Raw genomic sequence first — 16264 nt, 5'->3', positions numbered from 1 at the left:
AGGTATGAGATAGCTGAGAAAGTGATAGGTAGATGGAGGTGGGGGAGGGGTGTGATGGTGATAGGTCAGAGGGGAGGGTTGGGATAGGTGGGAAGGAAGATGGACATATGGGGCAATTCAAGATGGTGGTGCTCAGTTGGAAGCTTGGATCTTGGATGAGGTGGAGGGGGTGCGCAAAGGGAGCTGAGGAAACTAGTAGTCCCTGTTGATGACGTGGTTGGAGGATTCCGAGGCGGACGATGAGGCGTTCTTCCTTCAGATGTTTGGTGGCTTGGATTTGACAGTGGAGGCAGCCTAGGACTCATATGACCTTGGCAGAGGGGGAGTTCAAGTGGTCAGCCACATGGTGGGGTTAATTTGTGGAAACGGAACTCCACCCCTCCAACTGCAACAAGAATGGAGACCCCCCACCCCCCCCCCCCCCCACCCCCATCCACACACCACCCGTCCTCATCTTTTAGCTCTGCCTCCTTCCCTCAAATCCCCAGATACAGCACGTCACCCTCTGCCATTTTTGCCACGTACAATCAGCCCCAGACCAGAGACAGATTTCCCTCCCCGCCCCACAGAGACCATTCCCTCCGCAACTCCCTCGATAGGTCTATGCCACTGCACACACACACACACACACCCCCCCCACCCCCCCCCCCCCCAAAACCATCATATGGCCTGTGCACTTTCATTTCTAGCAACTTGAGTTCTATCTGAACTCTTCTGGTTTTAAAGCTCTGCAAACTACATTACTCAGTTTGCATGATTGGTTCCCCTGAATGAAAAACTTCATTCTCCTGAGTGGAGAAATAGATTCGATCATAGGGTCATAGAATTTTACAGTATAAAACAGGCCATTTGACCCACTGTCTGTACCAGCTCCTGAAGGAGCTACCCAGATAGTCTCATTCTCCACCACTGTCATTGTAGCCCTGTAAATTCATCATTTTCAAAGAGACTTGGGGTGCAGGGCACAGTTCTTTGAAAGTGGAATTGCAGGTAGACAGGGTGGTGAAGGAGGTATTTGGCATGCTTGTCTTCATTAGTCAGTACATTTGACGACAGGAGGTGGGATGTCATGTTGTGGCTATACAGGATATTGATGGGAACACTTCTAGAACACTGCATTCAATTCTGATCTCCCTGCTATAGGAAAGATGCTGTTAAACTTGAAGGGGTGCAGAAAAGACTTAAAGGATGTTGCCAGGATTCGTGAGTCTGAATAGATTGGGGCTTTTGTCCTTGGCATGTCTGAGACTGAGGAATGATTTTATAGAGGTTTATAAAATCATAAGGGGCATGGATAGTGTGAATAGCTACGGTCTTTTTCCCAGAGTTAGGGGAGTTTAAAACTTGAAGCCATCCTATTTGGAAAATCTGCAATGCTCTCAAACCTTGAGTGGTGACAGACAGTGTAAAGACTAACTGAAGGAAAGGACTTTGAATATATCAGCCTCTCTTACAGTGAATCCGAGCGTATGTGAGATATAGCTGAAGCATTTGCAAACACTGATTCAGATGTGCTGAATGAATGATCCTGCTCAAGGTCTCCGCTATTATGGCTGTTAGCTTGCAGTTAATTAGTTTACTTCAGGTGATATCAAGAAATAGTCATGTGTACAAGATGCAGAAAATACTAAATCCTGACAATATGCTGGCTGTTGTGCTCCAGAATTAGCTGTGCTTCTTTCCAAACTGTTGTTTTATAGTTTGAACACCGATATATACAATATGGAACATTATCCAGATACATTCTATATGAAAAAGCAGGATAAGTCAGATCCAAACAACTCCATCCCATTTGACTATTCTTAATTATAATCAAATTACTAGAAAATATATCCATCAAGCTACAGAGCAGCATTTAGTCACCACTAACCTGCACACTGAATCTCTGTTTGTGATCTGCCAAGCCTATTTAATTTAGGCATCATTTCAGCCTTGGCAAAAACTTAGACTGCAGCTCTCTTTGTACTATCTCATAGGTGGTACATACTGCAGTCACTGTGCACTGGTGGTGCGGGAACTGAATATTTAAGGTGACTGGGATGCCAGGCAAGTGGGGATTTTGGAGGTGGTCATCCACTGCAAAATTACCAACTTCTGATATGTTCTTGACAAAGCATTTATGTGATTCATCTAGTTCAGTTGGTGGTGAGTTGAACACTGATTCCCTGATGATAAACAATGATATCAGTGTATTAGTTATCAATGGGAAGTGATTAACTCGTTCAGTTGGTCGTACCCTGGTACTGGATGTGTGTGGAGTTGGCTAGCCAGCATTTATTACCCATCCTAATTACCTAGAGAATAATTAAGAGTCAAACACATGGCATAGAATGTGCATTTGGACCAGTTTACATGTGGCATCAAGGAGCCCTTGTACAGTTGAAGTCAGCGAAATGTTGTGGGGGAGGTAGGGAACTTCTTCACTTAGCACAAAGGAGAATGGTTATGATTTAGATTAGATTAGATTAGACTTACAGTGTGGAAACAGGCCCTTCGGCCCAACAAGTCCACACCGACCCGCCGAAGCGCAACCCACCCATACCCCTACATTTACCCCTTACCTAACACTACGGGCAATTTAGCTTGGCCAATTCACCTGACCCGCACATCTTTGGACTGTGGGAGGAAACCGGAGCACCCGGAGGAAACCCACGCAGACACGGGGAGAACGTGCAAACTCCACACAGTCAGTCGCCTGAGTCGGGAATTGAACCCGGGTCTACAGGCGCTGTGAGGCAGCAGTGCTAACCACTGTGCCACCGTGCCGCCCAATTGAAGGCCGTGTTGAAGGCTAATAATCATTTCAGATCCAGGACTTTGTAGTAGTTCCTCAAGCTAGTGCCCGAGGCTCAACATGCTCAGGTGCTTCATAATGATCTTCTCTCCAAGGACAGAAATGGGGATGTTCACTCATTGTTGCGGTGCTAACACACAGCCAACCTTGAGCCTCATTCAGGCTTGGGCTGATAAGTGACAGGTGACATTTATGCCAAACGTGGCCAGGCAGTGACTGTTTCCAACAAGCAAGGATCAAATTCTCACCCTTAGCGCAATATTGCTGAATCTGCCTGATTAGCATCCCGGGAAGTACAGGACAAAATGTAGAACAGCCCTTAATAAATAGAGAGAGAGAGAGAGAGAGAGATGTCAATGGATTACTAATCCAGAGGCCGAGACTAATTCTCTGGGGACATGAGATCAAATCTCACCTCAGTAGCTAGTGAAGTTTAAACTCTAAATACCTGGACCATAAACTTGTCTCAGCAAGGGGCTGTGAAACAACCTTTGCTGTCAAAAACCCATCAGTTTCAGTAATGCACTTTTAAAGAAGGAAATTTGGCATTTTCAGGCATTTACCCACATGCTATGAAAAAACAATTTTTAAACCAAAATTAGGCATTCCAGGAGAAGCTTTGTCTAGAGAGTGGTGAGAATGTACAACTCTTTACCTCCAGATGAATAACACATATATTCAGGGCAAAGCTACATAAAGACTAGTGAGAAAGGAATTTAAGGTGGTTCTTAATATTAAGAGAGGAAGAGGCTTTTGATGAAGTGTAAGTACCAATATGGAATGGTTGGACCTCTTGGCCTGTTTTTGTTTTTGCTGTACTTCTGAAGAACCAGCACTGCAAAAACTTTGCTGGGCTGCCAAGCTGCAAATACACTATGACAATGATTAGGTACAAAAGCTATTTGTCACGGTGGTTGCTGATAACAAAGGAATTCCTATTGTGTAGTTTCTAATTGAAACTGTACTGAATGTTTACTGTTGTAGATATTATCCTCTCAGATGTAAATAAAATAATGCAGTTGTGGGAAGGATAGAGAATAATGTGGATCTTATATTGCATGGATGAAACTATGCCTTATATCCTAGGTAATGAATATAAAATGCAAGAACTAGGCATTGCATCTACACAAGCTAGGTAGCTGCTAAAGAATTCCCAGTGTTAATTGGGCACTTCCTGACATGAATAGCAAGCCTCATTCTCACTGGATTAACAACAGTGAAACTAAGGCATTTGCTCATGTGTTCCTAATCTGACTTTATGAATAACACCAAGTTTACAATTTAAACAAGAATTAACAATTCATTATTAACTGCAACTAACTTAAGCCATAACAGAGTTAAACAGGGCAATATAATTAATATCTATAATCTAGGCTCCGTCATTCTTAGAAACTACCCTGGCTTCCCCTCTCCACACATGCACACGTGCCAATAGACAAATAGATGCAGTTGAGGCGTAAATTGTAAAAGAAAACAAAACATGACATGAAAGAAGTGAAACTATCACTGTATTCTAACAGATGAAAGGCTTAACAGAATAAATTTTTCAATGTATAATTTCAGTTACATCACACTGTAAATATTTAGTATAAATTCTGTTAGGATTGAGCCCTCCACTATCACCTGATGAAGGAGCGGTGCTCCGAAAGCTAGTGTGCTTCCAATTAAACCTGTTGGACTATAACCTGGTGTTTTGTGATTTTTAACTTTGTACACCCCAATCCAACACCGGCATCTCCAGAGCATCTTTCAGCAAAGAATACTAGTCCTCCATGAAATCCTTGGATGATGGCACTTCGAACTGTATGTCTTGCTCGAATTTCAAAGTCACCAGTCAAAACGTGTGGTGCTGGAAAAACACAGCTGGTCAGGCAGCATCTGAGGAACAGGAGAGTTGATGTTTCGAGCATAAGCTCTTCATCAGGACATGCTCAAAACATTGACTCTCCTGCAACTCGGATACTGCCTGACTGGCGCTGCTTTTCCAGCACCACACTTTCTGACTCTGATCTCCAGCATCTGCAGTCTTTTTCCTTGCACCTCACTTTCTCCTGTCAAAGTCACCAGTCAGTGCAATACAGCTTTAGCAGACTACAAAACTGTTCACCCACTTCTTAAAGATTGGGATTCTCTTAAAACATTCATCAAGTCGGTAACGGTCCAGAAGCTTTCAAAACACAACCCCTACTGCTTGAAACCCAGAATGAACCTGTTCGCTGTTTTCTCTTTCTTTTCCTCCATGCTGTATGATTGGCTGGCCAACACTGGACCTCTCTTGATGAGATTTATTTAACTTTGTCAGTTGTCCTTAGGTCCGGTGAAAAGTGGATAATGTTACTATGTTCTGGCACCATCTTGAAATACAGAATAAATCACTCAATACGTTGTCCAAATGATAATCCTGAATAAATCAATATTACTAAAATTGAAACAACGGCAATAGTTAGTCTTTCCCTTTCTATACACTTCACCCTCTCTGACCAATTCAACATTCATCCAGCTGTCACTGCCTGAGCATGGCAACATCATGGTGTCAGATCGTCTATACTGTTCTGAGAGCACTAATTAACCTGCATTACCTTTCCAGGCCAGTTCCTCAATGTAAACCTATTCCTTTTGTCTTTTTAAAACCGTGTACTGTTCAAAGTTCGTTGCTCAACTTCAACTCTGTTCCAAACCAAAAATGAGAAAAATAAAAGGAAAATAGTGATGTTCTCAACAATTTCTATAATGTTTACATCTAAAGAAATTACATTTTTGCCTAGTCAGGTCATCTCGAGTTGGAGAGTCTCAGACCGTCTGCTAAGATGAGAAGATCAAAAGGAACTATGTATATTCAGTCATAAGGGGAATGGATAGACATTTCTGTGGCTGTAAGTGAGAATGCAGGATAGTGTTGCCTCCCCTGGTGCTAAGGTCCTAGACGTCCCAGAGCAGTTGCAGGACTTTCTGGAGGGGGTGGGCAAACATCCAATGGTCGTGGTACACATTGGTAATAATGACGTTGATTTTAAAAAAAACCTAAAAGCAGAATGTGAGAGAACTAGGAAGAAAATTGAATTGTGGGACTTCAGGATACTGCTAGTGCCACGCACTAGTCAGAGTAGTAACAGCAGGATAAGTAGGATGAACACATGGCTGAAAAGATGGTGAGAGGAGGAGGGTAACAGATTGAGTCCTACAGCACATTAGGTTCTTTTACTCCTGCGATTCTTACACACTTGATGCAACTTCAATACACCTACTTCTGTGCTCAAGCAACCAAATTTATTAAAGACAGTACAGGCTATCTGGAAGACCCTTTAATACACACCTTGCAGAGCTTATGGAGTTGTGGCACAAAGCTCTCTGAACAAAGCAAACAGTGAAAATTTATTAAAGCCTGTACAAGCTCGGTGACACATTCTTCCCCCCCCCCCCACAGGTCAGTTGGCCATGCTTAAAGATGCTCTGCATTCCCCCACAGTCACATGCCACTCAAAACAACTCCATTACTTGCAGTCACATGTTACCCCACATAAAGTGGCAGAATGAGAACATCCTCAGATTATGCTAATGGCCTAATCCTGGGGAACTGTTATGCAGACAAATTCCTGACTCTGATTCCATCCCTCCAAACCTCCCCTTCTCTGAGGATCAATGATCAGTTCTCAGCAGAGGCCTCACCTTCATCTCTCTGTCCCCGCACCCCAGCCCCCCCCCCCCCTCTTCCGGATCAATGAGTTCAACACCCGGCTAGACATTGAGCATTTCTTCTGCCTTTGCCTCCGTGCCTCCTCCTTCAACCAGGACTCTCGCCCACCCTCTGACGACGACTCCTCCCGCCTCCAACATGCCCCATCCACCTGGACACCCCGTGCTGGCCTCTTACCTGCCCTCGATCTCTTCATATCCAGCTGCCACCGTGACATTGACCGCCTCAACCTGTCCACCCCTCTTACCGACTCCAACCTTCACCCTCACAACACTCAGCACTCCACTCCCTCCGCTCCAACCCCAACCTCACCATCAAACCGGCAGACAAGGTGGTAGTTTGGCACACCGATTTTTACACCGCTGAAGCTGGATGCCAACTCGCGGACACCTCCTCCTACTGCCCCCTTGATCATGACCCCCCCCCCCCCCTCCCACCACCAAAGCATCATCTCACAGACCATCCATAACTTCATCACCTCAGGAGATCGCCCATCCACCGCCTCCAACCTCATAGTCCCACAAATCTGACTGCCCCAGCCAACCCATTGTCTCGGCCTGCTCCTGCCCCACCGAACTCATCTCTACATAGCTCGACACTGTCCTGTCCCCCTTAGTCCAAGAACTCCCCAACTACGTTCAGGACACCACCTACGCCCTCTACCTCCTCCATGATTTTCGCTTCACCATGGACATCCAGTCCCTATACACCTCCATCTCCCATCATGAAGGACTCCAAGCATTCCGCTTCTTCCTCTCCCACCAACCCAACCAGTACCCTTCCACTGACACCCTTCTTCGACTGACTGAACTGGTCCTCACTCTTAACAACTTCTCCTTCCAATCCTCCCACTTCCTCCAAACCAAAGGAGTAGCCATGGGCACCCGCATGGGCCCCAGGTATGCCCGCCTCTTCGTCGGATATGTGGAACAATCCATCTTGCGCAGCTACACTGGCACCACCCCCCACCTCTTCCTCCGCTACATCGATGATTGTATTGGCACTACCTCATGCTCCCACAAGGAGGCTGAACAGTTCATCCACTTTACTAACACCTTCCACCCCGACCTGAAATTTACGTGGACTGTCTCAGATTCCTCCCTCCGCTTCCTAGACCCCTCCATTTCTATCTCGGGCGACCGACTCAACACAGACATTTACTACAAACCAACCGACTCCCACAGCTACCTAGATTACACCTCCTCCCACCCTACCCCCTGTAAAAATGCCATCCCATATTCCCAATTCCTTCGCCTTCACCACATCTGCTCCCAGGAGGACCAATTCCACTACTGAACTACCCAAATGGTCTCCTTCAAAGACTGCAATTTCCCCTCTGACATGGTCGACGATGCTCTCCACCGCATCTCCTCCACTTCCCGCACCTCCGTCCTTGAACCCCACCCCTCCAATTGCCACCAGGACAGATCCCCACTGGTCCTCGCCTTCCACCCCACCAACCTCTGGATACATCGTATCATCCTCCGTCATTTCCGCCACCTCCAAACAGACCCCACCATCAGGGATATATTTCCCTCCCCACCCCTATCAGTGTTCCAGAGAGACAACTCCCTCCGTGACTCCCTCGTCAGGTCCACACACCCCCCACCAACCCAACCTCCACTCCCGGCACCTTCCCCTACAACTGCAAGAAATGCAAAACATGCGCCCACACCTCCCCCCTCACCTTCCTCCAAGGCCCCAATGGATCCTTCCATATCCATGGCAAATTCACCTGCACCTCCACACACATCATTTTCTGTATCTGCTGCACCCGATGTGGTCTCCTCTACATTGGGGAGACCGGCTGTTGACTTGCGGAACGTTTCAGGGAACACCTCTGGGACACCCGCACCAACCGCCCCGTGGCTGAACACTTTAACCCCCCCCTCCCACTCTGCCAAGGACATGCAGGTCCTTGGCCTCCTCCATCGCCAGACCCTGACCACATGACGTCTGGAGGAAGAGCGCCTCATCTTCCGCCTAGGAACCCTCCAAATATAAGGGATGAATGCAGATTTCTCCAGCTTTCTCATTTTCCCTTCCCCCCCCCCCCCCCCCCCACCTTATCTCAGTCCCAACTCTCGGATTCAGCACCACCCTCTTGACCTGCAATCATCTTCCCGACCTCTTCGCCCCCACCCCCTCTCTGGCCTATCACCCTCACCCGCACCTCCTTCCACCTATCGTATTCCCAGCGCCCCTCCCCCCTACCTTTTATCTCAGCTTGCCTGGCACACCAGCCTCATGCCGAAGAAGGGCTTATGCCCGAAATGCCGATTCACCTGCTCCTCGGATGTTGCCTGGCCTGCTGTGTTTTTCCAGCACCACATTTTTCAACTCTGGTCTTCAGAATCTGCAGTCCTCACTTTCTCAGTCTGTAAGCAGTCCAACCAGGAAGGGGTTTTGGTTTTGGGAAATGAGTCCTGCCAGGTGAGTGAAGTTTCAGTGGGGAAGCATTTTGGGCGTTGTAACCATAATACTGTAAGTTTTAAGTTAGTCATGGATAGAGATAACAGCAGTCTTCGGTGGAAAGCAAACTGCAATAATAATAGGCAGGAACTGAAGCATATTGGAGGCAGCTGTTTGAGGGCAAATTGACATTAGACGTGGGAGTATTTCAAGCAGCAGTTAAGAGAAGTGTCATGTTCCTGCGAGAATGAAGGATTGGTGTGGCAGGTTACGTGAGCCTTGGATGACCAGGGATGTTATGACCTTTGGTTTAAAAAAACTGAAAAAGTAAGGTGTGGGAGGATTAAAAAGTATTAAGGTAGATAAGACCTTGGGTCCTGATAAGATTTACCCCAGAATATTGAAGGAGGCAAGAGAACAAATTGCTGGAACAGTAACAGACATTTTTGGCCACAGGTAATGTTCCCACAGGTTTGGAGACTAGCCAATGTTGTCTCATTGTTTAAGAAGGTTAACAGGCATTTTACAGGCCTGTGGGTCTCACATCAGTGGTAGGGAAATTATTGGAAAAGATTCTCGGGATTAGCTTTATATGGGTTCAGAAGCAAATGGTCTGATTAGCGATAGTTTTGTGCAGGTGAGGCTGTGCCTCACCAACTTGATTGAGTTTTTTTGAGGAGGTGACGAAGATGATTGTTGGAAAAGAAATTGGTGTTGTCTACCTGGACTTCAGTAAAGCTTTTGACAAAGTCCCTCTCAGCAAACAAGGTCCCTCATAATACGAAAGTAAAGTCACATGGTTTCAGGGGTGAGTTGGCAAGATGGATACAGAATTGACTCTGTCATTGGAGACAGAGAATAGTGGTGGAAGGATACCTTTCAGAATGTAAGGCTGTAAGTAGATGTGTTCCACAGGGATCAGTGGGGCCTCTGCTGTTCATGATTACGCAAATGATTTGGATGAAAACATAACTGGTCTTATTGGTAAGTTATGGATAATACAAAGATTGGTGGAGTTGCGGGCAGTGAGGATTGTCAGAGGATACAACAGGATATGGATTAACTGGAGGCTTGGGCAGATGTCTTACAATTGGAGTTTAATTGGGGCGAATAGGAGGTAAATTTTGGAAAATAAAGTACAGGTGAAAATTATACAGTGAATGCCAGAACCTTTTAGGAGTATTGATATGCAGAGATTTGGCTGTGCAGGTCCACAGGTCACTGAAGATGGCAGCATATTTAGTTAAGGAAGTAAAAAAAAGGCCTTCATTGGAAAGGGCATTGAGAATAAAGATGGATAAGTTATGCTGCAGGTTTATAGAACTTTGGTTAAGCCACACTTGGAATATTGCATGCAGTTCAGATCACCGCTAAATGATGTGGATGCTTTAGAGAGGCTACAGAAAAGGCTTACCAGGATGGTCCCTGGTATGGGGGATTTTGGCTATGAAGATTGGATAGACTGGGTTTGTTTTCACTGGAATGAAGGAGGTTGAGTGACCTGATCAAAGTTTATAAGATTTGTGAATGGAATGGATAGAGAGGAAAGTATGAGGCTTTTCCCCAAGGGTGGAGAGGTCAATTACTAGGGGATACAGGTTCAAGGTACATGGGAGGAAGTTTAAAAGAGATGTGCGAGGCACATTTTTCCCCCACAGGGTGTGAGTGCCTGGAACATGTTGTCAGAGGTGGTGATGGAAGCAGGCACAATCGCAGCATTCAAGAAGCACCTGGACAAATACATCAATAGGAAGGGAATAGAGGGATACAGATCTTGGAAGTCAAGGCAGGTTTAGTATGGAAGGGCACCAGCTTGGAGGGCTGAAGGGCTGTTCCTGTGCTATATTGTTCTTTGCTCTATGTAATTGCAGTACAGTATATTGCCAGGAGCTGAGATCCAAGAGTGTATGGTAATTTAAGATGTTTCCATAATGTTGGTGCAAACCAAGAATTTATTAATGGTTTGTTAAAGTGCAGCCTACTACACAGAAAAAGACTGGCTATGGAATAAATGGGTTAACTTTATCATCTTCGATCACAATAATCCCAGAAGCTGTGGAAAATTAATAGAAATTGAATGCCAAAGACCTGCCACTCATCTGAGCAATGGGAAGAGTAATTATTAAATTGACCCTGATTTAGGTTGTTTAAGTTGTCCGTGTAGATCATTTAGCACTTTTTGAACAGGATATGTTCTCCCCATGTCTAATCAACATTAAGTATTGTGGATTATATTAATTTTTTTCTTTATTAAGAACCCCTACAGTGTAGAAAGTCATTCAGACCATCAAGTCCACCCTGACTCTCTGAAGAGCATCCTACCAGAACCTATTTGTTTCAATAGTACTTGCAAAATTTTGTGCGTGAAATGTAAATGTGTTCCAGAGTCAGTTGATTGAAATTTTAAGGTACTGTACCTAAGAATTAACAAAATGTAACTTTGGCATACCTGTGGTGAGGTTCACCTCTAAACAGATCTCTGTTCTTGCCTGTGAATGCTGTTCCTCTCTTCCAGAGGTTTTAATCGTGCTTCTCTCTCTTTTGCAGAAAACGCTTGGCAAAATCGCAACATGCCTTGAATTACGAAGTGCAGCTTTGCAGGTAATATTAATTAGTTAACCTTGTTGATCTGTGTGCTCATTGAATATATTGTGTGATATTCAGATTTCTGTGAGAATTAGAAATTCTTTGGAATGTTATGATACTGAGTTTCTTTAAAATCCATGAACTTGTGATCTGTTTGTAACCTTTGCACAATCAATCTTACTAATAGGAATACGTTAAAGGCTGATGTTTATCTTAAAAGTTAAACAGTAAAATATTAAAAACTAAATGGTAGTGGTTTTTGAAAGTGTTTATTGACACTGTTACATATCACTGGAAATCTGTTCTGTCTATTCCCAGTGTTGTCTCAAAAGTTAAAGTTTTTTTTTCTCTGAGGTAAACAAAAATGACTACTTGTTACAAATAAATAGATTCTAACTACAGATAAACAGTTATGAACCGTGAACTTCATAATTCTACTCATTAAAATTCTAACCCCCTTTATAAACATGCTGTTGGAGAGATCCTGGACAGGCACAGGCAGGAAAGAAACATGGGCGTGATAGGCAGAGGGAAACACTAGCAAGGTAGTCCACGTTCTCATGGTTCACTGAGATGGTTCTATGAGTTTGTCGGGATGTGCCACTCCTTGATTCTCCTTGTCCAGCTACTTTATAAATAGGCATCGGCCAACTTTCTGCAAGCAAGTTGCAGTCTCTGTCTTGCTGGTTAAGAACTACAACTTAAAACAATTGATGAAGGAAACATAGACTGGCTTTCTATAGGCTTATGGTGTTGTTTTTTTTTAACAGCAGAGCAGAAACACAACTCCTTCCTTTTCATTCTTGAGATCTAATTACTCTGCCTTAAACATTCACACTCAAGTGTGAATTAATTTCATTATTGTTGGCAGGCAATAATCAATGATCAATGTCTGTCTGATAACTAGTTCACAGACCAATCAGCTAATTGTTGCTGGTCAAATCTTCATTCATACTCGGCCCTCTGGTTCCAGTTATCTGTACCCAGACTTTCATGACAAGCAACAGTATAAATTGCATTCACATTGAGTGTCAGGTTATTTGCTTCCACAATGTGCAGCAATCCTTCAACATTACTTTTTTTTAAAACCACAGTCCTTTTCCATTTCAGTCTACAATCAAAAATTCAGAATAATAAGTCTTTACAACATACTTTACTGGCAGGGAGGTATGGCCAATGTATTGAGAGCATCTAGCTCATGTGGGCTGTTATTTAGTGCAAGGAAGAAGAGCCAGTAAAAGAATAACAGTAACACCACCAATATGACCCACACCTACTTCTTAATGCTGAGTTGCTCATGTGTTATTTAGCAAACAGACTGCAAGGGTCCACGTATTGGGCAAATTCTGTGCTAATTTAACTTGCTTTGGCTGAGGTAGAGGGACTACTTTTGTCTCCAGTACTGGGCTGAAGTACCTCTGTTCCCAATTGTTCTTCAGAGTTTGTGATCACAGGTAGTCAGTGATGTGTAAGAAATGTTCTGCTAGTTTATTGAACTTAAGAAGCTGAAAATGTGTTGCTGGTCAAAGCACAGCAGGCCAGGCAGCATCTCAGGAATAGGGAATTCGACGTTTCGAGCATAAGCCCTTCATCAGGAATGCAGCATCTGCAGACCTCATTTTTTACTCGCAGCATCTGCAGACCTCATTTTTTACTCGCATTCCTGATGAAGGGCTTATGCTCGAAACGTCGAATTCTCTATTCCTGAGATGCTGCCTGGCCTGCTGTGCTTTGACCAGCAACACATTTTCAGCTGTGATCTCCAGCATCTGCAGACCTCATTTTTTACTCGAGGATTTTAACCTACTGCGAATCCTCTTGCAAGGATGCCTTCCTTGAAGAAGCTCTCTTCCTCCCTCTACAAGGATTTCAGTGAGTCTCTCTCTCACTGCACCCCTCAGGCCATCTCCTCTGCACAGAAACTCTTCAGCCACGTTCTCAAACAGACTCGTTACCACAGCCACATCTCCTTCCTCAGCACCTGCCTAAGGAACCGACTGATCCCACACGGACTCCGAACTACATTCCAACCAACAAAATTTGGACCCAACCAGGACAACCTGTAAGCATTCCTGATGAAGGGCTTATGCTCGAAACGTTGAATTCCCTATTCCTGAGATGCTGCCTGGCCTGCTGTGCTTTGACCAGCAACACATTTTCAGCAGAAGTTTAGATATGATGCATTAGTTAGATAAAGTACACAATTGAGACATGGATCACTGATAGGAGGTTCAGATATCGGAGGGCCAATGGGCTGTTTAGTATGGAATATTGCAGTCCCATTAAAGTTGTAGGGGCAGCATCCTACTGTCAAGATGTGTTAGGGAAGGTGTCCCTCAGTCCTCTTCCTCTCCTTCTCGTCTGTCTCCTACCTACCTAGTGAGTACTGCTTGATGGAGACTGCTGTCTGGGTACCACCCTGAAAAAGAACCGCTGCCCCCAAGGATACAAGGATATTTTTGATGAGAACTCCCCTCTGCCCCTGGGTCTGTTCTATTCATGGTCACTGCATGGACTCCAGTGAAGTTACTCTAATGCAGAATTTGGCCCCTGCCTAGCTTTTCCAGCACAGACGTGGTGTCTCTTAACTTCCTTGTGGTACAACATGGAGTGACCACCTCCCGCTAATTTAAACCTGCAACACAGAAATGTTTTAATCTTTGCCATAATCTGTAAAACTTCGAGAGCCAAAGAACTACTCCCAAAAGTCACTACTTAAAGTAAAAATTAACGACTTTTTTTTAAAGTCTAACACAGAATAATTAACTGACAACAATTTACAACTCCTTTCTCTAACCTATCTTTTACTTTTCCTCTATAATACTGGTCCGATAAAACCTCGATTTAAGATTTACCAAAAATTCAAATTTCAAAGCCAGCCAACTGTCAAATCTTCTGTTTGTATCTTCCTCAGTCATCTTTTCTTCTGAGGGAATATGTTTCATAAAGGTACCTTTTTAAGAGAGCTATTCTCCAGGCAGTCTACCTATGTTGGGGGAGGGGGTCGGCCAGGTTGCGGGGCCATGGATGAGGTTTGGATAGTGGGTGGAGGTGGACTGGGAGGGCAGGGCAGATGAGGTTGTGGGGGGGGGGGGGGGTGGTGGACAGTGTTTGGAGTGGATTGGGGGGGGGGGGGGTTGGGGGGCGGGCAGGGAGTGGGGGCTCACGCGATGTGCTGCTGTTCAGGACACTAGACGGGGAGCAGACTTCACAGAAAACTCCCGAACCCCAGAGGAAGTCAATTAACCGAATAATCAATTATCAGAACAAAATAGTACCCGCCCATCTCGTCTGGATAATAGAGGTTCCTCTATATAACCGTCTGATTACCTTATGTCTCAATTATGTCCCCCCTCAACCTTCTTTCTCATGAAAACAGCCTCAAGTCCCTCAGCCTTTCCTCGTAAAACCTTCCCTCCATACCTAGTAAATCTCCTCTGAACCCTTTCCAAAGCTTCCACATGTTTTCTATAATGCGGTGACCTAAACTATGCACAATACTCCAAATGTTGCCAAACCAGCATTTTAAATTCCAATTGCCACCTCTCAGCCCAGCTATGCAGCTTATCTATGTCCCTCCGTACCTGAAAACATCCACAACTCTACCGTCCTTAGGTTCGTAAATTTGTGGATGACGCTATCCTTCGCCCTCCTCCAGATTGATTATAAAAATGACAAATGGCATTGACCCCAAAACAGATCCTTGTGGTACACCACTAATAATTGAACTCCAGGCTGAATATTTCCCATCAACCACCACCCTCTGTCATCTTTCAGTTTGCCAATTTTTGATCCAAACTGCTAAAATCACCCTCCATCCCATGCCTCTATATTTTGTGCAATAGCCTAGTGTGGGGAACCTTATCAAATGCTTTACTGAAATCCATATATACCACGTCAACCACTTTACCCTCCCCCACCTATTTGGTCACCTTCTTAAAGGACTTAATCAGGTTTGTGAAGCATGACCTACTCTTCACAAAACCATGTTGACTATCCCTAATCAACTTATTCCTTTCAAAATGATTATAAATCTTACCTCTTATAATGCTTTCAAACACTTTACTTACGATGGATGTAGGTTTCACTGATCTATAATTGAGGGTTGTCTCTACTCCCCTTTTTTGAACAAGGGGATAACATCTGCTATCCTCCGGCCTTCTGGCACTATTCCTGTAAACACTGATGACATAAAGATCAAAGCCAAAGGCACTGCAATTTCCTCCCTGGTTTCCCAGAGAATCCTAGGATAAATCCCATCCAGTCCAGGTTATTTATCTACTTTCACTTTCCAGAATTGCTAACACCACCTTATTAACCTCGATCCCTTCTAGTCTTGTAGCCTGTGTCTCAGTATTCTCCTTGACAACACTGTCTTTTTCCAGTGTGAATACTGACAAAAAGTATTCATTTAGCGCTTCTCCTGTCTCCTCTGACTCCATGCACAACTTCCCACTGCTATCCTTGATTGGCCCTAATCTTACTCTAATCATTCTTTTATTCCTGATATACCTGAAGAAATCCTGAGGGTTTTCCTTGATCCTATCCACCAACAACTTCTCACGTCCCCTCCTGGCTCCTCTTAGATCTCTTTTTCAGTCTTTCCTGGCTAACCTGTAACTCTGAAGTGCCCTAACTGACCCATCACATCTCCTCCTAACATAAGCCGCCGCCTTCCTCTTGACAAAAGATTCAGTTTCCTTAGAAAACCACGGCACCCACACTCAACAACTTCCTCCCTGCCTGACAGGTACATTGTTATCAAGGACACGCAGTAG

At 44.6% G+C, this 16264-nt stretch overlaps 1 protein-coding gene across 2 annotated transcripts in view; it reads left to right on the top strand.

The window, feature by feature from the left end:
- The window catches only part of aida (axin interactor, dorsalization associated), a 91338-nt gene that overhangs the window by 25388 nt on the left and 49686 nt on the right, over positions 1-16264 (top strand). For both annotated transcript variants that reach the window (XM_060848406.1, XM_060848396.1), the window contains exon 3: positions 11448-11501. In XM_060848406.1, coding sequence (XP_060704389.1) covers positions 11448-11501 — 54 coding nt within the window. The remainder of the gene's footprint in view (positions 1-11447; positions 11502-16264) is intronic.

Source organism: Hemiscyllium ocellatum, chromosome 3 (genome assembly GCF_020745735.1).
Source record: "Hemiscyllium ocellatum isolate sHemOce1 chromosome 3, sHemOce1.pat.X.cur, whole genome shotgun sequence".
Classification (NCBI taxonomy): domain Eukaryota; kingdom Metazoa; phylum Chordata; class Chondrichthyes; order Orectolobiformes; family Hemiscylliidae; genus Hemiscyllium; species Hemiscyllium ocellatum.
This window is presented reverse-complemented; position numbering and strand designations above follow the sequence as displayed.